The following is a 26,751-nucleotide window of genomic DNA, read 5'->3' on the forward strand; positions in this document are numbered from 1 at the left end:
ATATTCCTCGTTTCCTTCTGTATGAAGACTGCCCCGTCGTTACCTTGTAAAATATAACATCCCACCTTCAATTGAGTGACCCATGCACTCCTGCTTGCGTGCTGTATTTAAATGGGACGCGTCTATGGGAGAGACAGAGAGAGAGACCTTTGGTTGTTCACTGTGAAATGCTCTTAAACAAGGCTGTTGGCTTTAGAACAAAAAAAGGAGGAGGATGTTTACCTTTTTGCTACTGCTGGGACTTTATCTGTTCAAGAAATCAAATGTGATACTCAGTCCCTTCTGCAGAGCCTGCCCCTGACAGGAAAATGGCTTCCTTTTTGTTCTTTAAATTTACGTCCCCAGTTCTAAGCGAATTTGTCCAACCGGCTCGGCCCACCTCCCTTGCCGCTCGGCGCAATCGGCCCACAAGCCCAACAACCCAAAACACACACAACGGCGTGCGCGTCCCGTCCCCGGCGTCTTCGAAGCCGCCACGGGGAAGCCCGTGGGGATAGTTGATGACGCCATATGTTGTGAACAAGCAAGCAATGGAGTATTATGGCGAACCAAAACATGAGGACAAGAGCTACCATTGATCCGTTGTGTAAATTGTAATGCTGTGATCAGATGTTCAGATCGTTAAATATGTCTTGGAACTTGGAAGTGCAGGATGCTCGAGGCTGTAACCGGGCAGTAGCAATGCGTCAGTTCGGAGTCTTAACTTCTTCATGCGCATCAGCAGCACTGACCACTGCCCAAAAAAGTTAGAGGCCAGAGTCAAGGGCACTGTCAGCAGACCTTCCAGCAGGAGGGTGGAGCAGCTGCCGTGCCAATGCCGTAGCCATTTTTTAGCATTGCGAGCACTTAGAAATGCGGGGGGGGGGGGGGGTTTAGCACCTGTCACATCGGATGTTTGGATGCTAAGTAGGAGTATTAAACATAGACTAATTACAAAACTAATTGCACAGATGGAGTCTAATTCGCGAGACGAATCTAATAAGCCTAATTAGTTCATGATTTGACAATGTGGTGCTACAGTAACCATTTGCTAATGATGGATTAATTATGCTTAATAGATTCGTCTCGCGAATTAGCATAGGGGTTCTGCAATTAGTTTTGTAATTAGCTTATGTTTAGTCCTTCTAATTAGCATTCGAACATCCGATGTGAATCCAATCATCACATATTGTTGACTACGACTTCCATTTTTCTTTTCTTTTTTCCAACAATCATTCACACAACTCCCAAATATGCCTCGAAATCCTGTAGTAAACAAACTTGACAAAGAATGCTATCTATACACAAGAAACATGGACTACCAGCTCAGGTCTAACATTTTGAGGGTTTCACCATTTTGGAATCTCCAGGAAAGCGTAAGCAATTCAGTTATCTCCAGCCTAAGCTTCCTCTACAGAGGACACAGGCAGACCAGTTGCTGCTGCCGATCTCTGGGATTCTAGCTTCGCAGAAACCTCAGCCATGACCAGCCTTGATAACAGCAGCCCTGCAACGAGGGCAGAAACCATCAGCATTGTGAAGACCGCAGTCCAGCTCTTAGCAGAGATGTAACCCGTCAGCAAGGGACCAACTGCAGCGCCAGCTGAGCCTGTCCCGTCTATGATTGCCGTCACAGTTGCCAATGCCCTGGAGTTGCCTCTCAGGGAGCTGTGTGTTCCGAGGTCTGCAGAGACCGCGGTGGTTATGAGCGCGTAAGGGCCATTCACGAGCATGCCGGTGATGAACATTAGGATGATGTTCCAGCAAAGCGAGATGCTCCCGTATATGCGGTAGAAGAACAGTGTCGGTATCGCAGAAAATGTGAAACTTGCTGCTGTCAGTGCCCGGGCATCCAAACGGTCTGACATGTGGCCAGCAAGGATGCCGCCTATGACACCACCTAAATCAAACAACGTTGATAGCGCTCCAGCAGTCGAGTCTGACAAATATTTTCCACCAACAGCTGGGAGGAAGAAACAAGATGGTAAATCAGTTAGTTAATAGATACAGAAGACTGAAGTCAGTTGTTCAAACCCTTATGATGTGCAGCAGCAGTACTGGATCACAACACCACAGATTAGCATACTAAGATGTGCATGTTGCACTAGCTTTTTTAATTAGCATACTAAGATGTGCATGTTGCACTAGCTTTTTTAACAGCTAAGCACAAACTTCGCAGACATCATACATTCATACTCTGTCATGATTACCATCATAGCTGAGGTTATACCAGAAACTTCGGCCTTCCATTGGTCATAATGCCAACGAAATGACACAATTAATAGAAGGCAAAATAGGCGGTTCGGTCCCTCAACTCTTCCACAAGGGTCAAATTCGTCCTTCAACTTTCAAATCGACCAATCTAGTCCCTCAACTTTTATTTTTAGGTCAAACTTGTCCTTGTACTGATGTGGCGCTCCATAATAGCATGAGACTAATGCGAAAAGTCTTTTTTGCCCTTGTCTCATTCTTCCCCTCAACTTCCTTTCTTTTCCTAACTGAGATGAAGAAAACGAAAATAAATAATAGTGTGAGATCTAGTATCTGCCACGATATTGCAGCACAAACGCATCGAATGGAACCAGCAACGATATTGCTAGCTGAAACCAGCAAATGAACCGTTGTTGGGCAGCCAGTGTCGACCTCCAATCCTCCATCCACGGCTGGCTTTGCTAGCAGTCAACTGGTCACTAGTTAAGGCTGCACTGCATTGGACACACATCAATCGATCGATCACATCACGTGATCTATGACGGACGGACGGAGCAAGGAAGAGCAAAGGTCATAGCATGTTCAGCACAAAAGGCAACGCATGGAAATTGAGGAGGAAAAAAAGAACCAAGGGTAAAAAGGACTTTTCGTACATAGTCTTATGTCAAAATGGAGCGCCATGTCATCACAAGGACAAGTTTGACCCAAATAGCAAAGTTGAAGGACTAGATTGGCCAATCTGAAAGTTGAGGGACGAACTTGACCCCGAAGACAAAATTGAGGGACCAAAACGCCTATTTTGCCTCAATAGAAGTACGTAATAAACTACAATTGTTGACATAAATAGTGGGATTAGTTGTTTAGGTTTTTGCTAGATCCCAGCCTAAAAAGTATCTCATTAATGATTCCGTCTAATAAGTACTTGATAATTGATGGCATGTAAGGTTGCGTAATATCTACTATCAGTTTGTTCGGTGCTATATCTTGTTGTCTCCATTGTCTCTCTTCAAACACTGTTCCCTAAAATCCTATTGCATCAAAACATCATATACTCATATCATGTGCACATCCCAACTAAAGGCCAAATAAGCAGTCATTTTTATGCAGTACAAACTAAACTATGGCTATTCTCGTGACAAGAAAAAGAAAAGACAAATTGCATGATTAGTTTCACCAACCTGTGTGGCTAATATAGAAAGGAAGCCAATATAGGAACGTGTAGGCGACTAGCTTGCAGAAAAACAGGCAGAGAGCAAATGGCACTACTCCAGGAATTCTCAATGCTTCAATGAATCCCACTGGCTTTTCTGTTACTTCTGTCTGTCCTTCCAATAAAGGGGTGCCTATTTCATTCTTACCAGAATCATTCAAATGGTCATCCTCAGATCCAATAGCCTCAGGGCCAGAAGGCAAGAACAGAAACACAATGAGCCCAACTAATGCAATCATAACACCAGGAACAACAAATGACCAGCCCCACCCAAACTTCAGGAGAGCAGCTGCTATCAGAGAGCCTGATATGTTCCCTACAGAAGTATGAGCATTCCAAATTCCCATGATTAGTCCCCTCTTTTTCTTCCCAAACCAATTGCCGACAACTGCTACCACTGAGGGCCACCCAGTTGACTGAAACAGGCCAGCAATCAATTGAATGCCCAAGAAATAGTAGAAGTTGTGTATATTCAGCCAGTATCCAGCTCCAAAAGCAGCCGTGAACAAACCAGTTCCTATCATTCCAATTGTCAGAAGGTTCCTCAGATCCACTCTGTCACCAATATGGCCAACAAAGAACATGCCAATTGCATAAATTGCGAGAAATGCCAAATCAACATCCCCAAGCAATGCAGTGCCATTTCTGGAATCAAATGGTGCCCAACCACCATAGAGCACCGTTTGGCTCTCAGCAGTATGCAATTTACCAATATTCAAGCATCTAGGCCAGTGCAACAAGCCTGGCTTTGACGTCTTAGGATCAAGAACACCTTTAACAACACTAGTGGTTTTCCTTGCTGCATGGTAGCTAGCGTATGAAAAGAATGTCAATACCAAGACAAGGGCCTGGCATGTCCTAAGAGATAGAGAACTTCCCTGAACACACACGAAAAGATGAATCCCAGGAGGTTTTGTGCTACGCATTGTTACTGCTGTGTTTAGTTGGATTGGAACAGATGAGCGAAGCAGAATTCAGCTCCTCTGCAATGCTAGAGCCTTGAAGAAACTGACTAGCATCTACAAGGGCGAACACAAAACATCAGAAATTCCCGTAGTGATTCGGTACCTTTTTTTAAAAAAAACATAATTGATGTATTATCACGTATGGAGCAATTCAAAAGGAAATACAACTAATGGGACTAATCCGTGTACAGTAGTGATTCGGCTTTTTTCCCCTTATAAAACAAGACTCATTATTAATGCGACTATGTCCATTTTGAATCAGTCATTGGCCAAAGTCCAATCTTAATTGCGGGAAAGATATACAAGAAGTTAGGCCTGCTAAATTGCGGGCAATCCTTTTGCACTGCTCTAGGATTAAACAAGTTGTTCAACCCCGAAGTGGATTTGAATCCCAGATCAATCAATTTGAATCGTCCTTTAGAAGGCAAATTTATAACTAGAACCAAAAATAGGACTTATCTCATTATCTCATCAAAACTGCCTGAACACCTACCAGAAACCTATACTTGCAAGAAAGGAAAACATAACGCCAACCGATTACCTCCATGAGATGCGGCTCTTATGAAGAGGTCCGATCGAGGGGGAGGGGGCAATGCGGAGGGCAGCTTCTGGGAGCGCCGCAGTTGTGGCTTTCCTCGAGGGATCAGGAGCTTATGGCCCGCCGGGGTGGCCAGTACAGGGCTTGGCGTTTCTCTCCTCGCCCAGGGCCAGGGGTTTGTTGGGGCCCCTACCATCCCCTTCCTTTTCTAGAGGCAACCAGTTTGCTCTAGCAGCAAATCACTGGTTCTGATGGACACAAACATCACACACGTGTTGGTCTTTTGTGATCCTAAAAGATCAATCTCACTAAAACACGGACATGGTTATTACTGCATATCTGATTGAGACAGGGAAGCTTCAGTGTGAAATGATTCATGAATAATAACTATTTTCCTATCCTATCATGGGATTCTGAGTTTTGAATCCCTGATGGAGTCATGGTAGAAACTTCGTGTGTAAATAAACCTGTCTCACCTACCGACTACCGTGACTCCTTACAATGCTCATTGTAACTCGTATAGAGTACAAATCAACGCAGATGATTGCTGCTGTAGTGATGTATGCCACGAGCCACGAGGGGCAGCGTGCTATCGGCGCTCCTTCTGGACGATGACCACATGGCTATATGCATGTGAACAAAGGATTGCGTGTGCAAGTCGAAAGAGACACGGTCAATTTCTTGGACGACATTCTGTACACGGATGCAGTTGACAACGTTGCATGCCACCTCGCTGTTGCACCCAACATAACTAATGCGACTTAACAGAGACACTACTAGCAATAATTACATTCGGATGTTAGCTTCTAACAAATCAATCGGCCGCAACACAGACGGGTAGGATCCTTCTTTTTGCTGCGTGTGGAAGGTTTCACGCCACGGCATCCGAGGATGGCAAGGTCCATGATCCGAGAAGTAAAATTCTTCTGTACCAGCAGCATCACGACGCAAAATAACAGGGTTATGCTGCAGCTCTCCTCCTTTCTGTACACATCTCGCCCATTCAGGTTCCAGTATGTACATCTTACAGCAGAATCTGGTGGAGCCTCTAAAGTCATGCACGTTAGACGCTATTTCTCACGGCTTGAGAAGTCCATCGCTTTCGTGCAACACTGATCTGTCTGCCACCTTCAAGCTCACTGCAGCATCAAGGACACTCAGGTAAGATGCGATGGATATTTAGTAGCAGAAATGGTCATTCAGCGTGCCAATCACAAACCTGTCAATCGGGCCGTGAAGGCGTTGACCTCTGGTACATTAGCCAGTCAGGTCCTGAAGAGCTACTGATTATCTATAGTGCACTTGGGTTATTTGCAGCAGGACCGGTGAAGACTATTAGCTGCTTATCAGCTGTTGAAACCAGAAGGGTGGTGTTCTCTTTGTTTAGAGCGAGTGCAGTGACGTCCATTCCTTCTCCCAGCTTCAGCGTATGAATTACCTGGCAAGTATATACCTAACTGCTTAGAATTTTGCACTAGTGAAATCAGAGGTAACAACACATAACAAAAGCCAAAATGTTGCATTCCATGTTCACCTCAAGTTTGTATAGATCAAGGAGGCAGATAGAGGGTGCATCAACAGATAGCCTGGTCTCATTTGATTCTTGTACATCTTCATCACCACAGGGCTTGTCAAGCTCATAATCATCTTCTGTAGCATTACTGTCCTTATTATTGCAATTACTAGCCGAACAAGTTCCCATTACAGCAAACTGTCCATCAGCAGAAGTTTCAATGCAACTGACTCGTCCAGAGAAAGGTGACAGAACTGACGTAGCAATAGGGATTCCGTTAACAGTGAAGGTGGATAGTCTTTTCTCGGATTCATTCCAAATTAATACAATTCCTTGAGAAGATAAGCATATGGAATGGGCTTCTGGCACATCGAGTTTCTTTATGAGCCGTCCTGTCCTCAAGGAATGCAGCAGGACACCAGAAACACTCGAAGATGACACAAGTCCCAGGTCAGAACTAACAGAACAGCAGGTTACTTCTCCAAGATGACCTCTTAGTATATGCATAGGACCTTCAATTCGTCGCCTCCTGTAGGTTTCTAGATTTTTGCTTGAACTACTATTGCTGCTACTACCAGTGGCTTGAGGACTAGTAGGTGTTGTTGGCGTAGATGGTGGAGGTTCTGGAGCATTTTTCTCTTGTGAAGAACCCACCTGACGTATCCTCCAAAGTATAACTGTTGTGTCACGGGATCCTGTAACAAGATAATTGCTGTCTGCAGACAGTGCAAGACAGGTCACAGGAGCAAGATGCCCAAATGCAGTTTCGACAGTCCTTGCTCCATCCGGGGAAATCATCTTTACAGAGTTATCTGCATGCCTGCCTATAGTCGAATAAAAAAGGATATCAGAAACAGCTTCAGAACAGTTAGCATTGCAAGACAGAAAACTAAAACAATATAATAACCCAAAGATATGTAGCATTTTATTCAGGAACTGATAAGAAAACTAGTTTTTTGATACCATAACCTTTTAGGCTTCAATTTAGAAGATCTAGGAGGGTTCTGTAGAAGAAAAGAGAGCAAACAAAATGTATGGAAGAACACCAGTTTTTCAACAAGTAGCATTGAAGGAAAAAATTGAACCGCAAGGAAATAGTTACCAGTTATAACTTCTTTGTCACATGTAACAACAACAGCTGATGAATTTTGGACTGCAGATGCAGCAAATGCTACAGCTCTTGGAAACTGGTAGTCTTCAGTAGAGCCTGAAGATCCTTTAAAGATGCGAAATATAGCACCGCCACTTGAATTTATGGCATTTTTTCCATGATGGAAAAGGAAAGGCGCCCCTAGCCCATCTGGAGTATTTGGCTGCCAATGGTGCAACGCCACATGTACTGTGGGAACATTAGAATCTATGACTACAATACAATCTTTGGATATAAGCATCGCGCTAGCAGGAACATTGCAGTGATCCGGACTAGGAAGTGCATAAGATCTAACTTCATTTGGGTTCCGGAATATTGTCTACACAGAAAAAAAAAATTAAAGAAGGATATCGAGTTTAGTACATCATGACTTATCATAGTGCCAAAAAAAACAACTGATTGTTGTTTAATGCAAAATACAATGGTGCCTAGGGGCTAAGTTGTTACCATTGTCATTCTTTTTTTTTTTTGAAACTGTTACCCTTGTCATTCTTTTTTCTTTTTTGAAACTGTTACCCTTGTCATTCAACCATCATTTATGTCAAAATTGCATGGAACAAGGAGTGGCACCAACACTAACAGATCATGTTTAATTAGAGTACTAAAGAACATCTAATACATGCTGTCAACTTATCATATGCCCTTGAGGCAAAAATGGAGATGGATGTAACTTAATATGACAGTGAACTGTTGAATGATGTGCTATTCTGTCCCTTGAACAAGCAATTAACATTAATCAGCAAGTATGCAATTTATTTATGATTATTCTAAATTATCCATATTTCATATCTACTTGGTATAGCAACAGTACATGCACAAGTATGTCTATCAAATAATGAATTTCTTTTGTAAAACATGAAATGGTGCTTGTAATGCTTACCTGCACCTGTAAGATTTCTGTCAACGTCCTTCTTCTTATGTGGGGAACTGTCAACAGCTGAGATGGCGTCTGTCCAAAATTGGATATTTGATTTTGTGTAGCTCGCCGTTGCATCTATATCATTTTTTAGTAAAACATTAGCATTTGTATAGTTACAAAAAATCTGAGAAAAGGAATGCATAATACTTACTGGATCAGTGATTTTATCAATATCCACCATCCCATCATATGTAACATGAGGGAAGACATTGTTGGCTACCACTGCTTCTTTACCTCTCTGTTTATATCTGAAACAAGTATCCAATGACAAAAGAATGTGAAGAAAGAATAATCAATAAATGCCTCTTAAGAGAAACTCAGGATAGTTGAATATGTTCTTCCTGATACTAGTTCTTTTAAGGAGAACAATGTATACATTGAGTCTCAGTTCTGCTAAACATAGAAACCATATTCCAAAGATCCATTTATCATAAAATTAAACAGACAGACATTAAAGCAGCTTACTTAGTGGTCAATTGAAAACTAGCATTAGGGGTTTAAAGAAGTGAGAGCATATTGATAATATCGCAAAAATAAAAAAAGTAGGATAAATGATTGAGTAAAAGGCAAATGCAGTTACAAGTGGCAACAGAATAACACATAACTAACATACCCAAATATTAGATCGATCCATTCATGCAAATGAGTGGAGACATGATCACTCTCGAGAGCTTTACGATGTATATGAATAAAATCAACAGGGTTCTCAGCCCAGGGAGGCAGTGCTACAGAGCCTGCAATAATACTCTACATTAAGGGTTTCAGTTTCACTACCTTATTTGTACGGACTGAAATGAAACTCACCTAGTCTTCCGCTTGAGTTCAAATTAGTAAATACCTCAGGAAGGTAAAACAACTCTGGAACCTAAAAAAGATAATCACATAATCAGATTCTAGTAGAAGATTCCAAATAGACTTCTGCACCAAACAATACACAGTGTACATTGAAAAATACATCAAAGGAGCACTTGTTTAACAGAAACTTACTAGCTCTTTTACATCATCCAAGCCCTCAAGAACACTGTTCCATGTTTTGTTGACATCAGAGAACATGCAATCATCATGATCAAACTTGGCACGTTGCAGCTGAGCAGAGAGGGTACTAAAAGGCTCTATCCTGGAAAGGTAATACAATACCTGCAATAAATATGATATTAATTTCCAATATCTTTGCAATTAAGGAATTGTTAAAACAAATCATATATGTATAATGTAACTCATTCCAATCAACTAAAGAATGGTTTGTCATTGAACAGCAATGAATACTTAACAGAAATCTCTTAGTCCCAACAAAAGGCACAAGCAGATCACTGAATCAAAACTCAAAATCATACAGATATCAAAAAGTTGTACCGTGCCAGGACTAGAATAATGTGAACTGTAGTGAAATTTCGGGATGATCGGATCCTTGAAACTGGAGTAATGATCTTGGAATTTCTTCAACCGTGCAGGATTTAGTGCACCAATTGGCTGCATAGGAAATCATCAAGTATCACCAGTGAAATGAATGAAAACACATGCAGGACCCAGACTATCAAGGAAAGGGGCACACAAATTTACCTTTGAAAGATCTCGGTATGTGGACGGACTTTCCAAATCCAAGGTTTTGGATTTGTAATCTGCTATCACCCATGGAAAAACAGGATACTGCAGAAATAAATATAGAACATAAGGAACAGTAGCGAACATGTTACTCCCAGGACTGAGAATCATGTAGTAAAAAAATGCCTGAGTAATATCGTTGTAACTGCGGCCAGCAAGAGTGTTCAGTTCCATTAAATACTCGAAATTGCTAATCTGCACAAGCAAGGTATACTCAGATCTTGATATTTAATGCATAGGCTGTACTGCTACAGAAATGAAATTATTGTGTTTGTGTACCTCCCATTTAGCCCAGCGCTCCATCAATTGTGTCTGCTTGAGGATTTGCTCAGGCCTCTAAAAAGATATCTTAGATTAGTGGCTCTGAAAGGACTAGAAAAACATCCTGGTTTCAGAATTGCACTGGACACTTACTTGGGTAGCAAGGAAAATGTCGTTCAAGTAAGGAGGTTTGGCGTGAACAATGGCCCGATATGCATGAGTACGTGCTCCTACATCCTATATAAAGTTCAGGTACAATTTCAGAAAGGTTATTCACCTATTATACGCATATGGTTCAAACAATGTGGAGTAGAGTCTCATCAAGGTTGTACCTCGAAATCAAATAAGAAGTTTGACCTGTCTACCATGAACAATTCCAAAGCGCTTTGGCGTAGCAAATATCTGCAGCAATTCATTTAAATCAGCGTGACACAAACTGGTGCTAACCCTGTAACGTGAATCTATACGAGCAGTCATGAAATGATCTAACATGTGAAAAATACCTCCATAACTAAATATTTTTTCTTAGAAAATCATAAGCTAACAAGTTCAAAATCTACCAGACGGTAAAAAGAACCACTTACCTTCTACTATAAATCTGATGAAGTGACGATATGAGCCAGCTCCGATCTCTATCTTGCTGATCATATTGGCCACTAGTTGATGTGATATCATCCATGTAACTGTCACTCGTATGCTCATCAACGATAAAGTTAATCCTCTTTGATGTGACCTGAGAAAAAGATTACATACTAGGGTTTAAGATATCGTTAGCATATTGGATTGGGAGATGAAACAGAATAAAGGATAGAAAACATAAGAGAGATTTGTAATAATACTAAAATCACACCTACTCCATACGATAAAATTAACTAGCTAAGATCATTAGTGAACTGAGATTTGATTATCATGCATTCAGGGTTAATATAGCTATGAAATAAATTGAAACCTTATGCATAAGAGAAGCATGGTAGTCATGTACTTATGTTTATTTAAACTTCAGTTTTAATTGATGCCATTATCATTAACGACAAGAAGGTATGACACTTATCAGAAGTTTGATTTGGTACAACATGCAATGTACAACTATATAGTGAAACCACGTACATTAGACCACACTTACTTGGAAGGTTCCTTGTACAACCTTCAACGGCCGAATCATCATTGAAGGAAGTTCAATAATAATTCTCTCATTACTAGGCCTATAACCAGGTGCAACTACTGTGGATCGGACCAAGTTGCGAACACCAGAAAAGTCAGAACTTCTTGAATCCACTGATCCAGTCAAAGACTGATCAAGTGGTGATGAATTTGTCAGTTGATCATCTACACTGCTGCAAATATTCTCAGTTTCACCCTGCAGAATGTCTTCATGTCCTCCATCCACTGTAATCAAAGAACTTGTTGAAAGAACATTTGTAGGTAAAGAGTCTCCATCTTCTGAGTGGCACGCATTGGAGTCTGCTCCATCACAAAGAAACTTCTGCTCCCCATAATTAGCAGTAGCACCCAAGTGATTCAACCAATTGTAGTTTCTTTTCATAAATCTTCTCATTCTTAATGAACTTTCAGTTAAATCTAACTTCCAGAAAATCTGTGTACAAAGATGGAAATACACAAAAGACATCGGTGAGAAACAAAATTCATGCATGCCATTTAGCACTAAGATGCAACTTTTTCCCTGAATGAAAAAAATGATCAATTCAAGGTCATCATAAAGTGGTCAGCAAAGAGAATTGCTTTTTGTATAGTAATGAGATATAACAGGGAAGTGAAAGTAAACACAGAACTGCTACCGTACACTATCAGGGGTGCACAGGAGTTCTCCGAAAGGCCCATAGAGTCTACTTGTCTCTATCAAGCAATGAAGAAGATGCCGCCATGCCCGAAGTCCAATTGACATGCAACTACGGTTCAATATTTCAACCTGTGTTCGCCTCTCCATCTGCATGCCCAAAAGTTACCTTTAATGATGCATAGAAATTTCTAAATATCAGGAGTGGAAGTGTTCAATTTCATGACAAGTTGACAACATACCTCAACTCGCTGCAAATTCCGTGCTAAGGCGAAACTGGAAACAAGAAGTGCAACGTATTTGTACGAAAGGGCAGAAAAATCTCTTCCTGAAACAGACTTTGAATCAGCAGACTGCAGACACTCCATCCACGCAGCACCCATAGCTTCAGACGTGTTCCACCTTTGTGCACGCTCAATATCACCGGCAGATCTCCTTTGTACTGAAGTTGCCATTGCTACAGCACTAAGACCCCTTCTCGAACCAATCTTTGCACTACGCTCAAGGTCACGAGCAGCAGCCAAGGCTGCAGCTTTCGCAGCTGCTTTGTCCTTTGGTGCCGATGTAGGCAAGCTTGGTGTAGTATCTAGAGGCTTCTGAAAGCTTGAGAATGTGTGCAATTTAGCTGATCTACGCTCAAGCAATGAGGTGTCACGCCTGCGCAATTTATTAGTTGGCGGTGCTATTGTTTCTGTCCCAGAGGCACCAGCAGCAATCATGGCCAATGCCATTGCAACTGGTGGAGAGGCAAAAGCAGCAGCCCAGCCAGGTGATATCATTGAAACACCAACCTGAGATCAAAAGAAATGAAACAAAAATATCACCATGAACAGATGGGTTTTTGAAGAAAAACAGTGGCGAGATCTTTATCCAATAGGAACAATACAAACTTTTGCATCAAAAATCAGCATTTTTCTTAAAAGTAACATCCAGTAGAAATGGTACACTATCACAACTAAAATGTTTACAAAGACTTAGCCGAAAGCATCTCATGAAATATTTCACATAAGAAAAAATAGCAGCACTAAAATAACTGATAAGGGCTGTACAACTCCTAGTTTCAAGAACATGAAAATACACCATAAATAAGTTAACCACTAGGTTTGGTAATGTGCCAAAATTCAGAGTTCCCTCTGCAAAATAGCATTTTTCGGAAAGCTATAAGATCCAAAAATCACATTTCTCAGCAACAACCTGCTAGAGCTTTTAATGCTCTAGTACCAACAGTCACTGATACAAATGAGCACAAGCACCGGGTAATCTCAGTTGTAACTCTAGCATGAAATATAAAAATTAACTTTTACCTCAACAGGTGAAGTGTCTGCTGCTGAAGCCCAGTCATCAACAGCTAGTGGATTTTGCGCATCTGGAGATGTAAGCTCATGTATACCAGCCAAAATAGAACGATATCTTTTCAGAAAAGCTACAAATGGTGGCATGATCAACCCAACATACTTTTTCCTCAATGGTTTTCTGTCACTGCTTACAGCATGCCATAACTGTTATGATACATAAATTTCATGAGCAACATTTGATAAAACAAACTTTTTTCCTCTAGCTCCTAGAAACAATCAATATCAACAAACAAACAGTAGCAGAAATGCAGAATAGTATCCCACAATTTTAGAAGGCCTAAAATAGAAAACTTTACTTAGACATTCTAAAATGCCATTTAATGTTGCAATATCCCATGGTACAAGATGTGAATATCATAGATCACAAAGAAACCGAATAAGCATAGACAAATTTCCTTCTTTAAAATCAAAGGTAGCTATAGTAGAGTTTAGGGTAGTATACAAGTTCAGATATAGGACATATGCTTACAGTTTAGATACAGCAGTGATGGTACATGCTTTGTGCGTAGGAAAATTTAATTCCTTTAAATAAACACACAAAAAAACACAAGATTTATTACAGGTGATATGGACATTCTATGTAGGTTTCATAGAAGCTGAAAGTAACCGTAAGCTTTACAGAAAGAGATGAGCAAAGAGCTTCAATGCAGGTAACATTGAAGCATTAAAACACTTTCATGGATTCCTCCAAAACAGAAAAATAGCTTAATAACGTATGATTCCTGGCACTTTAAGAAATAATAATATTTTTTAAAAATGTGACATCATGTGCCGACTTCAATGATTATTCAATCTGGAATAGTACAACTGGAAAATGGTATTTCATCAAATAGAGATAATATTATTCTATGCAAGTAATAAATAAACTTACCTCTGAATAAAGAATAGAAGAAGCAACCAGAACTCGCTGTCTCTTAGTTTCTGAAACTGGCATATTTAAAATAGGGCCAAGCACTCTGTAAAAAGAGCAACAGCTCCAAACATCAGTAAAGATGAGATATATGGCTACAAAAAAAAGAAAAGAAAATATTGGATAAAAAGTCACTCCAGAATACGCTTGAACATTGAGAAAGAGTGGGTCATGATGTAATACAAAAGCATCAGCAATATTACCAAAGCTCATTTTACTTAAATAATTGTAAACATCATGTAACACAGAAAATGGCATTGGAAAGATGTCCCCATGGAGCAATTGTCAGCTTCACCCTGGACACTATTTTTTAATTTACACATATATGTATTGTTACTGAACTAAGAGGTTTCTTTTCATTCCCTATGAACTAGGAACTTCATACTCTAAACAGCACAAATAGGTCGTATCCCTTTTCATGGACATTGATTTACAGTAGCTACAGGGTGTACCTCCACAGAAGTGCAGCCGGACATTTTTTGATTGATGCACTGGAGTGACCATCAAGTGGCAGCATGCTTCCAGTTTGACAGCCCAATCCTTCTGAGATCTCATTCTTCATGCTAATGTTCCTCGTGAAAATGTCATCTTCCCCACTGTCATCCTCCCTCATTGAAACAAGGATCAACCGGAGCATACAAAAAAATGGCTGGTCACTATCTAACAACTGATTAAGGGCACCCATAACACCCATGCCAGGCCCAGATCCAACTCCAGTAGCAAGGCAACCCCCAAGTCCAGAATCCAATAGAAGTGCCTGCAGCATAGCAACTGATTTCTTTACTAATGGAAGTTCAATCCAGTTTCCATTGGAGTCCTTTTCAAGAACAGATTTCCATGATACAAAACCACTTCCCCCACCACCAAACACATTAGATTTGGGCGGAATGCATACACCATACCACAATCGGGTTCTGTACTTCCACCCTTCTGAAAGGTCTGAAATACAGCTCCCATAAGATACAAATGCATGCCTGACCGATCCATAAGGCTCAGCTGCTGCTGCTGCTGTTACACGTTCCATCACCTCAGCAGAAAGTTGTCCGTTTGTATCTGCCGTAGAAGCAAGAACCTGAATATTTTTTGACAAAGAAAACAACAGTGTAGTAAGATAAGCTTCAATAGATGATATAAAGAGTATTCCAAAAGCAAGCGCATAGCTATCATCGATGAAGTAAAATCACTGTTGCAGTGCACACAGTATTCTTCTGGATTATACTTGTGCTTGTTGAGTTCCAAACTTAGTGCAACTGAGCAGTCAATAGGCAACACAGAAAAAAAAAGGACAACAGAGAAAACAATGATAGTAAGAACGGTATACTGCCATAAACATATCATAACAGCAACTACTAGCTACAGATATTCATTTTAATAAACAACTTACAAGCTGCAAACAGGGCATTTGATTATAATTCAGCCTCTTCAGAAGTCCATACTTGATCCCCGTAATGGCTAAGGACCTTATTGATTCTAAGGTTAAAGAAATAGCATTCTTTATTGTTTATTTCTTCATGATAAGTTGTTCCTAGAAGTTGGACTTCCAATCATCTATGATTCATATATTCCCCAATTAACATAATAGTGCTTCTTACAAATTGAACATATTTGGACCGACATCATATCATCTTGCAAATGCACCACAAATACTCAGAAGTAGAAATAACATCATACGCAGAAATATTGGAAGGCCATTCTAGATATACATACATCAACTGGAAGACCACCAGCATCACTGGACAAAGACTGCCTTGAGCCCCCAGCTTCCAAATGCTCACTGCCAGATCTACTCAGCGAATTTGACCTACTGGCAGCTAATGAAGCCACTGAGGCAGGTGAGGCAGCACTATCAACCAAACAGGACATGAAAAAGTGTTGACTGCGTGACCTCAGATGATCTTCTACAAGCATCATCAGGACAATTGCATTCTCAGCCAATGCTACCGAGAGATTGGCAGCTTTCTCTGCTTGTACTTTTGTTTCTTTAGGCACTAAATCCTCCACTGCAACACCAGCTGCTGTGGCAGCAATTCCTCCAGTTTGCTGTAACGATGAATAAGAGAAGTCAATAATTGTTGAACTGAGAATCATTAATTTCATAATTTTAACTTAAGAGACCATTTTTTACGGGACAATACATGGAATGTTGGTTTAGAAGGTCTATGAGGTTACCCTTTCTATCTTAATTGCATAGGCAGTGATCCTGTCATACAAGGTTGCAAGGGCTTATAAGCCACAATTAATGTGTAGCTTCTTGTGCCAATTTTGAAAGTTACCTTGTTTCACATAAGTGGACACCAAACTGGCTAAGATACACCAAAGATAAAGGCCTAGCCCTACGCTGACTTATTTCCAAACTTTGACAGGATCGTACCAGAACAGGAATAAAATTAGATGAAAAAAGGAGCTACCAACAGAAAAATACATAAAAAAATATGCTTTAGATCTCTGGTCGTATCTTTTTTTATTGCATCCGCCTTGCATTTGAGAGGGGGAGGGGGGGGGGGGGGTTTAACTGTATAGGGTCCCACTTTGTTTAGTCATGTACTCATATATGTTAGCAACGGATAGTTCGGCAGGACCTTTGGGCCTTGGGTGCTGGCCACACAGGCCTACTGCCGTGCACCACCCCTTGGTTTTGGTAGATGATATTCTGTTAGGCAAGGATCTCCTAATTTGTGGTGTTTCTATAAACCCTGGAGACCCTTGCCTACATGTGTACACATGCTCTGCACCTCATCTATCGATCTACTATTTCCTAAGCCCTTTCAATATATATACGAGTGCTATTCTTAACAGTATGAGTTTTCTTAGACTCTTTTATCTTCTTAATATAATGATGTGCAGCTCTCCTGCGTGTTCGAGGAAAAAAAGATATGCCTTGTTTGTTGGAACATTATATTATAAAATAAAATTCTATATATGAACAACCTTTGAAGAAGTAACACCTACCTGAACTTGAAGCTCCTGGGCAGAAAAATCAAGCAGGCTACCCAGTAATCTCCTTTTGAAAATTGGTAATGATTCTTCACGCCTTAAAATGAACAAAATAGCACAAGATATCACCAATGCAAGACAGCATTAGATATTTCTTCACAGAATCGGAATATGAAAATTAACAAAAAAATATCAGCCTTGAATTTGGTCTCAGGAAAAAGCATATGTGTGCTCTTGGGAACAAAAGAATGTGATAACAGATAAAGCACAGATAAATACATGCCTGAAACATTAAACAAAAAACACAAATGCAGAAGCGATAGATAAAATAAATAATTAACTAGAAAACTTCATATGCGCTGGCGCACTGCTGCTTATTGTTTACCTAATTCTTTGGTCACCGGTGCTAGATCCTCCAACCATTGAAAGCCATTCTGCACAATGTATTGCTGCCTCTACATCCTGAAATATTACCACATTACAAAAATTATAAAGCTGCAACCAAGTGTCCATGTCAAAGAAGAGTATGACGAGGGAGAAAGCCCAAAAAAAGAAGTTTGAATCTATAAAATATGCCATTTTCTAAATGGAAACAAGAGATCAAAGTATCGCACCTTCCACCCATCTTTTTGTCGCATTGAATGCTCCAACATAACAACTAGAAAATTGTGTATGAGATCTTCAACCTCACATGTGCTTACACCATCTGAATCTTTGTCGTCCCCCATCTACATATCAGTTTACACATTATAATCTATACGGAAGTAAACAGTCCAAAAAGAAGAAAGTAGGGACTACAACTGCGAGCTCTTAACGTATGCCCGTTACAAAATTCTTTGATTTGTCATCGGAGAAAATATTACCTCATGATTAGAAATCAAAATGTCCAATATCCATTCGGGCCATTCGCTGATGGAAGTCATTGTACTTCTATTCTTGGGCTGACTACAAACCAAATATAGAAGATCCTGAAATAACGTAGAAGGGCACCATGAGTGATCAAACAGAAGGAAAAACAATAAATAACATACTGTCTACGTAAAAAATGTCATCCAAGTTTCAAACCATAGAAAAACGAAGTTTAAGCATTCACATATTGTACTGCCTGAATTTTCAGCATTAATCAAACAATTGAACCAATGAAGAATTGAATGTCATAGTTACATGAATGGTGACATATAGAATAAATGGATGCGGCAAATGATACACTACCTAGCCTCCAGCTGGAGGCTGGAGTATATTTTCTAGTGCTGTGGTCACTTCTGGCAGTAGCCAGCACCTAAAACCATTTTCGTAGCTTAGTGAAGTTAACAAAAGTTTCAGTATATATAAAGGTATTCATTTCTGACGATTCCAGTGTATAATGTTAACCTCTGCCCAAATCAGACCTTAGCACATACTCCTGACTCATGCTAGTTATGGTATCCTAAGCTTTTCCAAAAGAAGCGGAAAAAGGCATGTCCTGAACCCAGATGGTTCTTTTAATTGTAATGGAGCTAAATCCAGATGAGATTTGGTTTGGCATAAAACTTAAAAAGAACTAAAACTAGCCGACCACTTCCATTAGATGCTATGTACCTAAAAGACAACAGTAAAATTAGGCACTTTGGAGAAGCCTTGTTTTGTTTTCAGCATTCAGAGTGGATAAACATCAAGCCAGTGTGACACAAAGTGTGGAATAAGATAAAAGAACTGGTGGGTGGTGGCCAATCTTCAAGGATATGGTATTTCCCCAGATGGATCAGTGTATTCTTAGAACAAAGATGAGAGTGACACTGAAATTGAAATACATCTCCGAAGACTAGAAGCATAGATGGAAAGATCATCGTTCAATCATTCGGCTGGGAAGGAATAATTAAGAGTTTGGAAAGTTTGGTTATGCTCTTTTTATTACTGGTAGTAACCTGTTTCTATGCCTTACTATCAGCTGGAGGCTGCGATATATATTGGAGTAGAAATGTTTTGATCTGATCTAACTGTTGGCTCTCAGGTTGATAAAATTCGTACATAGATGTCCTGTTAATCTAAAAAGAAAGAACAGAAGCACCTCTCTGGAGACCTCCCTTAATTTCAGCAGAATGTCTCCATAACTGCAACTTTAGCAAAGGCATTTAAAGTGCCCACCCCACCTTAATCCATCTTTGATTTCATACCATCTATGTCGCTCCACAAGCACCAAAGGCCATCATCTAGGAAGGTAGAATCTCATGTCAAGCAATATCATCTTCCCTAAGGAGGACATCAACCAGGAAATATGGATGAAGGATAGTTATTGTGGCTTTGGTAATCATGGTACACACATTGTTATAAGTAATGGCTGATTCATGGCTAATGTCCATTGGGCAAGGTGAGGTCTTGACCCCCGTGTTGTATCAGAACCTCTGTATGTTGTTCTCCCTTCGTTATGATTACCAACCATCCATATCTGCATATTTTGACTTTGGAACCAATTATCAAAACAATGGGAGACAGCCATGGTTTAAAGCCGAGTAGCTGTGGAAATTGAAGTGTCAGAACCTCTAATAAACAAAAGGTCCCTCCATGTTTTATCTGATTGAGTCATCAGGACTCAATTTAACCATGTTATTCATATTGGCATCAACCTTGTCATACAGTAATCTAGTAAGAACAGCACTTCCATTGTGTATAAATTTATCTAAAACTTTAGCATGGTTTTTCCCGTGCACTTTGTGCATAAATCCTGTTAAGGGTAGCAGTATATGTGTTCAGGGTAGCTGTGATATTGTGATCTTGGTCAAGTGCTGTGTGATGCAAATAAAGACAACCCATTTAATGTTTATCAATGAAGAGAATAACAATAATGAAACAAAGTTCTACAAGAAGATATGTAATAAAATCTAGTTATTGGAATCAATAAAACATTAAGACAGAAAACAGTCTTAACAGATCGACAAATATACCTGAATAGCATGAGCTTGGAATGCCCGTGATGCATATGGAAGAGAACAGAGTAGGACCATCAAAAGTGGAATGTGTTTAAAATGACAACCAGAATCATGTAGGTTTTTTAGGTTATCTTTTGGTGAAGAAACATCGATCTGCATTCAAGAACACAAACACAAATTCAGAAATTCCAGAGGAAAAGCAGTTGTGCCTATGATTAAATGAGCAAAATTAATAGTGTGAACCAGAGTTAAATAAACTTGAACTTTTTTCTGTAAATCATGGTTGAAAAAGGCTCTAGGATGTTTACTCATTCAAGTACTTCCAAGAGAATTGACAAGTGATAACATAACCAAAGAGAAGGCAAAAGAGGCAATCATATTGACCCAGTACTATAGTTCTGGAAACATGATGCATATCCTTTACACATAACTACATATAAGGCACCTGAAAAACACCCATACCACTGAAGAAATTAATGCCCGGTAGACATTTCTGGTCATAAGCCTTTTTGGGGCTGCTTGGAAAGCTTTCTGCAATGCAAAGAGCAGTAAAGATACTCTGTCTTCAAACATGGTATTTCCTTCTCCATTACAGGTAGTCAGAAAACCACTTGGCAACTTCGGTCTCACAGTAGATGAGGTAAAAGTCAGGTGGCCTGATGCAACTAAAGCACCCAAAACATGGACTATCCCAACAAGAACTCCATCACCACCATCGATATTGTATACGCTATTTTGGACATTGTCAGAGATATTTGGGACATCGATGCCACCCAAATTATTTAGGAACTGACCCTTTAGTAGGCACCATTTGCTAGTAGACTCATGTCCACTGCCAGTTTCATGGGAGGTTGGTTCTTGATGCTGCACTGACTGAATCTGATGATCCTTGCAGCTTTCTTCACCATTAGCAATTTTTAGTTCCAAATCCTTATTAGTAAGATTAGAAGATCCATTCCACGAAGCAGCATTTTGTGGCACATTACTGCTGTGGAAAATATTGCTATCACCAGATTTAGCCTCCCTCTGCAAAAGAACAAGTAATGCTTCTACTACTCCACGAGAAATGAAGGACTGAGCAAACATGTTAGCTCTAGAAGTGTTTGGATGTGCAATCAATCTGTAGATGAGAAGCAACACCCTAGCAACCTGCCAAATAGAACATTACCAAAATCATAAAACCATCTCTTGCTTAAATTACTCTTGAAGAAATTATACAATTGATTAAGAGCATGAGCTTGGTGGACATCTCATAAACTAAAAATAAAACTTTCAAACTATAAATGCCCACAGGTTTTAGAAACACATTATTTTGTGTCTGAAGGACACATTATAGTTCAGAATCAGGAATAGTTCAATTAAGACACCACTAGTTTCTACTTAAAACTCAGTTCTGTATAAACCAATACATCTGAGTGTGTACTCCGGATGTCTGAGCCATGAAATGCAGTGCCAAGTGCAGTTACCTGATTAGGTTGTGGGCAGTCGACGACAAATCCAACCAAACAACGAACATCATCAGAAGCAAACGTAGAAGGTGCTGCTCCTATCAACAGTTCAATAACAACCAAAAGCTCATCAACCAAAGCATTTACATTTCCTAAAGGTCTCTCATGTCCAGTAAGTGTGAAGGTATCAATTGAATCTGCTTCATGAATTACCCAATAACACCTTCTGCATCCATCAAGAAGCATTTGCAGTGCGTTTGCATCACGCATGCAAGTAGATTCAGCAAAAACCATGTCTGCAAGTGAAGAGAGAAGCTTTTTCTGCAAAAAATAGTTGCATGAACTCCACATCTTCAGGTCCAACAGCAAAGTGCTGAAGAGCTGCACCTTTTGACCATGATCGTTTCTTTGAGACTGACACAAAGATACAATTGCAGTAACAAGCTCCTCAGCACTCAGTATCTCTTTCTTTCCACTTTCTAGTTTGGACAGTGTGTCCAACAGATAATGTAAAACTTGTGATAGCAGCTCTGGTCCATGAATACGGCACAACTCATCTTTATTTCCAGGATGTTGAACAGCCAAGGAAATGATCCTGAAAATAGGGACAGAAAGAGACGCGGTGGCAAGAGACAAAGACAAATCGCCAAGTATAGGTTCCAGGTTATCCATCTCGACATTGCTCACAATTAGTGGTAGTAATGCCATTGGACCTCCATAAGCCAAAGCCCATAAAGATTCAGCTGGCCGCACACGATGAGAAACATGAACCATGCCAAGAACTTCTGCAGGCCTTCGGTGAGTACCTAAGATTCAACATAAGATACCATCAGCAGTAATACTTCTGAACCAGCCCAAGCACTTGTTTGTTATCATTGCATGACAAATGTTTTGGCACCCATTGGAATGCCCTGATCACTGGTAATGGTTAACACCATGTTATTGAAACATTTATTTAACTAACACAGGCATGGTTAATGCAGGACTGTGGAACAAAATTTTATGTACAATGTTGCAGGTGATAGCCCAAGAAAAATAACATAATAAGCTCCGAATTTCAAAAACATTTGAGTAGCCATTGCATCAGGACCTAACTAGATCATGGTTCAATCACCAAGTAATAACCTTATAACCAAGCTCCCCCACCCCCAAAAATAAAGAGTTCATGAGTCTCAATTATGAGGACAATGGTAATGAAAGCAACCTAAGAAAGAAAAACAATATCTAGAAAACAGACCTGTTGAGCCAGAAGGTGAAGCATCAGAGCAAAACCGGCCATTGAGCAGGCTGGGATGATAGAGAAGATGTAAGCTTCCACCAATCTCAATATCAAGTGCATAACTATCTTCTGCAGCTTCCCTTATGTGATTACTTGTAGATTTCCAAGGAAAACCAGCACCATTGCCGAAACTGGGAAGTGCATCTCCTCCCCTGGAAGCTAGTCGACTCATTCTCTCTGGCCCAATAGGATCTGTAAATATATAGATAGGTCCCATCTCTGCAAACAATGGACATTGCCGTCGGCGCCGTTGAAGGCCAGCGATAGTTGGTGATGGGTTGGTCCCAATGCAGCAAAAAGCCAGTGGTTTCACGATGCGCGGGGGCTCAAATGGACAGCTTTCGTGAAGGTCCCCATCCACATACAAACGCAATTCACTCTCAGCCTTCCCAAGCAAAGCTTGCTTGCTTGTATGCTCCAGACCAACAAAGTACCAGCACCGTGGTTTGAATTCATAAGTGAAATGGAGAGAGGCCTTTCCCTTCCCAGCCCCACTCTCCACAACTAGAAACTGGCCATTGAAATAGGTCTCAATGCCATGGCTATCCGAAGTGAGGAAACTGAAAAGCCGGGGCATGTGCTTTGTTCCTTCTCCCGCAAGCGTGCAGGCGGCAGCAGCCGCCGCCGAAGGTGATGACTTCCCAGATGTTGATGCTGCAGCGGCTGCAACGGCCGCAGATGCCGTATCTGTGTCGAGCGAGGCTGAGAAAGACTCAACGTATATCCATGTGGCAAACCCAAAGCCATTAGAGAACGGCCACCGGTTATCCCCAGGGCCGAGCAAGCCGGAGCTCTCCCCGTCGAACTCAAAGGTCACCGCCGGGCCTTTAGCCTCGTTGCTTGCCACGGCGTTCTCCAAAGCGAGAGTCAGCGGCGTGGCCCACCGCGTGACGAGAGCTTTCTTGATCAAAAGGAGCCAGGAATGCAAGTCCCTGACACTGACCGAGTGCCCACCCAGCACTTGAATGCACTGCACAATCGGCGTCCCGTCCCACTTGCTGCCCTGACCCATTCCGACGAACAGCTTCTCTGCGACGTCGAGGAGGACTGCGAGGAGGCCGGAAGCGGAGCACATGGTGCGGTTGCGGGTGCAAGCGCTGAGGGTGGCAAGGAGGCCGCGGGCCATGCGGGTGCGCGGCGACGGCTCGACGCCGCAGGGGAGGTAGGGCACGAGCTCGGCCGCTATCGCGGCCGCGCGCGAGCTGGACATGATGCTGGGCGGCAACCCGGTGGCCGCGCCGAGGCCGTCGCCCGCGCCCTCGTCGAGGCCGTCCACGCCGCCCATCGTGACCATCAGCACGTCCACGATGAAATGCGAGACCTCGCCGTTCTCCTCTGAGACCATCTCGCGGAGGTGCTCGACCCCGCCGCCCATGATCACCGCGTCCACGGCGCGCACCACCTTCTCCGGCACGTCCGACGCCACTACCGGAGCCAGGCGCCTCCGCAGCGGCGGGGAGGGCTCCGACGGGGCCGACGGGGAGCACGCGCTCATCTCCGTGTCCGATACCTCCTCGTCGTTGACGGCGTACGCCTCGTCGCCGAACGGGAGGAGCGACTCGGCGGCGAACCGCTCGTCGACGCCGTGCTCCCACGGCGCGGGCGGCGAGCCATCGGACATCTCGCCGGTGTCCTCCTCCCCCATCTCAAATGCTTACTCCATAAAACATTTGAGAAAAATGTGAGGAATCTGTTGGCCACTGGAACAATGAGGAAGGATCAAACGCGATGGCGAAAATTTTGGGGCTGAGACAGGACGACGACAAAATTGGGGGGAAATTTTGCGATTCGTTCGGGCGAAAATGTTGCGATTTGGGTATGAGGCCGGGAAGAAACAGTCGGAGTTTTGGGAAAATGCTCGCGCGAGATTAGTGGTGGTGGCGCGGTGCATGGCCGTGGGCGTGCCCCGAGAGGCGGAGGAAGAGAGAGAAGAAGAAGCGGCCGAGCGGGGAACGCGAAGAAATGGCGTCGCTGCCGCGATTAGCTAGGCCTGTTAATGGTTCTTGAATCTTGACGTGGCAGGATTAACGAGCATATTTTTCCCAGGGCGCGGGCCTGGCTCGAATTTAGCGGCCATTTCCAAGGAGGCGGCGGCATGGCTCAGGCTGGGCCGAATGAAAGCCCAGAAAATGTTTTCTCCTGATAATTTTGACTTTTCCATTTAATAAAGGGCAGATGTGAGAAAAAAATCAGAACTATTTTTTCAATATATGATCAGAAATGGGGCAAATTAAACTCAGGTGCAAACATCAGCAGCCTTCCCATTTTGGCGCAGCATATACTTTATCTCCCTCTAGTTTTAAGGAAAAATAAATTTCACTGGAGTCACAAAATTACTGTTAAGCCAAGATGTGTGTTTTCAATTATTCTACAGCTTCCTAACACCTTAATTTTATATTTAAAAAGGTTTTATATAGAAAGACATTTTAATTTTTAAATAATTATGTTGCGAAAGGATTAGGATGATAGAGCTTCCAATAACACCTGACTTTTTCTTATATAAAGAGAGACATCTAAACAATTTCCTTTTAGAACATAAACTTCAAATTTGATGTAGAGCACGGAGCCAAACTAACACTGACAAACCTGGCCTATACCTTGCCTTATTTCCCCTAAAGGATATAGTCATTGGGGCTTTGTTAACGAAGATGATGATTTTAAAGTAACAAAGGAAGTGATTTTTGGAGGATCAATATAATAGAAGAAATGTAATCCGAAGTGAGCATCATACATGTTTAATTAATTCACAACTTATGTTAGCCATAAATCTAATAATATTAACTCAGATTTGAATAGCAATTAAACAATGCAAGTTGGTTAGATTTGTTACATCGTTAATTGGTGTCGTGATTTATGCTTTTCTAATGATTATTATTTTCATATTCTATTACTGTTAACTTATCAAATTGCCAATACTCTGGTTGCTTAATTTATGTTAGTTTGATGTGATGTTGTATGTGACGATAAACTAGTTTTTTTTTTAAGTATTTCAGGATAAGTTTCACAATATTTGTAGCTTGTAATAAGAAAGACACTAGACCTACCTTCCCAAATCGGTGGAAGAGGTTAACCTTTGATATACGAGTACTAGCGCTGTCTCAACATGATGTTTGTGATGTCGGGATGAGAGAGAGGACAAGAAAATTTTACTCGATCTTGCAGGCTGCCTGACGCATATGTAAGTCTTCTTTCTAATCAAGAGAAAAGTAAAGTAGAACTGGGAGAATATAACACAATAAATGCTTCAACAAACATGGTAGTTTTTTTGGTTTTGAGTAATGTTTTTGTTCAAATGAGCATGAGCCTATCATAGTTCTCTAAGAAGACATATGGTTGGTTTTGTCTTTTGATAAATAATGCTGAAGAATATGGCACTAAAATAGAAGAGAACCTTCTTTTTTAGGGCTATGGCTTTTTCCCCAATTCGGAATAATAAGTCCAAACAAATAAGAGCAGAGTAAGAGTGTTGGATGTAATTTTATATGAGAAAGTCTTTAAAACTATATTTTTTTTACCTTTTTTCGTGCAATATATATGTTATTTCTTGTAAAATCAATATATCTTAAAAGTTGTTCAGATGTGAATCTAGCTACACATCTTTTGTAAAAGAAACCTATACATAAGTTTGTAAAAGTGGTCCATCAACCTATGCTCCCGCACTACCTAGTCATTTTGAAGGGACACTACAAATGTTAGAAATCTGTGGATAAATTTAGAACCCACATCAAATCAAGATTGTATATCTCTACTGTATCATTTGCTCATATTCTAACATA

General features: G+C 41.1%; 2 protein-coding genes across 2 annotated transcripts; both read right to left on the reverse strand.

Annotated features, from left to right (window-relative positions):
* Positions 1-1,067: 1,067 nt before the first annotated feature.
* On the reverse strand, positions 1,068-5,424 carry LOC117865748 (putative glycerol-3-phosphate transporter 1). Its single transcript, XM_034749996.2, has 3 exons — positions 4,907-5,424; positions 3,369-4,419; positions 1,068-1,942 (listed from the first exon to the last, which is right to left on the reverse strand). Exons 2-3 carry the CDS (start codon positions 4,324-4,326, stop codon positions 1,380-1,382), a joined length of 1,521 nt encoding a protein of 506 aa, XP_034605887.1. The 5' UTR covers positions 4,327-4,419; positions 4,907-5,424; the 3' UTR covers positions 1,068-1,379.
* Positions 5,425-5,555: 131 nt separating this feature from the next.
* LOC117865729 (BEACH domain-containing protein C2) lies at positions 5,556-24,967 on the reverse strand. The gene is made up of 31 exons (XM_034749973.2): positions 22,934-24,967; positions 21,715-22,502; positions 20,711-21,397; positions 20,264-20,401; positions 18,206-18,310; positions 17,957-18,070; positions 17,728-17,804; positions 17,358-17,439; positions 16,116-16,448; positions 14,861-15,480; positions 14,370-14,454; positions 13,448-13,642; positions 12,386-12,934; positions 12,150-12,293; positions 11,472-11,942; positions 10,933-11,081; positions 10,681-10,750; positions 10,502-10,585; positions 10,367-10,423; positions 10,214-10,282; positions 10,046-10,132; positions 9,839-9,955; positions 9,473-9,622; positions 9,290-9,350; positions 9,099-9,219; positions 8,637-8,733; positions 8,447-8,560; positions 7,519-7,885; positions 6,438-7,240; positions 6,123-6,341; positions 5,556-6,042 (listed from the first exon to the last, which is right to left on the reverse strand). Exons 1-30 carry the CDS (start codon positions 24,618-24,620, stop codon positions 6,195-6,197), a joined length of 8,568 nt encoding a protein of 2,855 aa, XP_034605864.1. The 5' UTR covers positions 24,621-24,967; the 3' UTR covers positions 5,556-6,042; positions 6,123-6,194.
* Positions 24,968-26,751: the final 1,784 nt, after the last annotated feature.

This window comes from Setaria viridis, chromosome 1 (genome assembly GCF_005286985.2).
Source record: "Setaria viridis chromosome 1, Setaria_viridis_v4.0, whole genome shotgun sequence".
NCBI classification, from domain to species: Eukaryota; Viridiplantae; Streptophyta; class Magnoliopsida; order Poales; family Poaceae; genus Setaria; species Setaria viridis.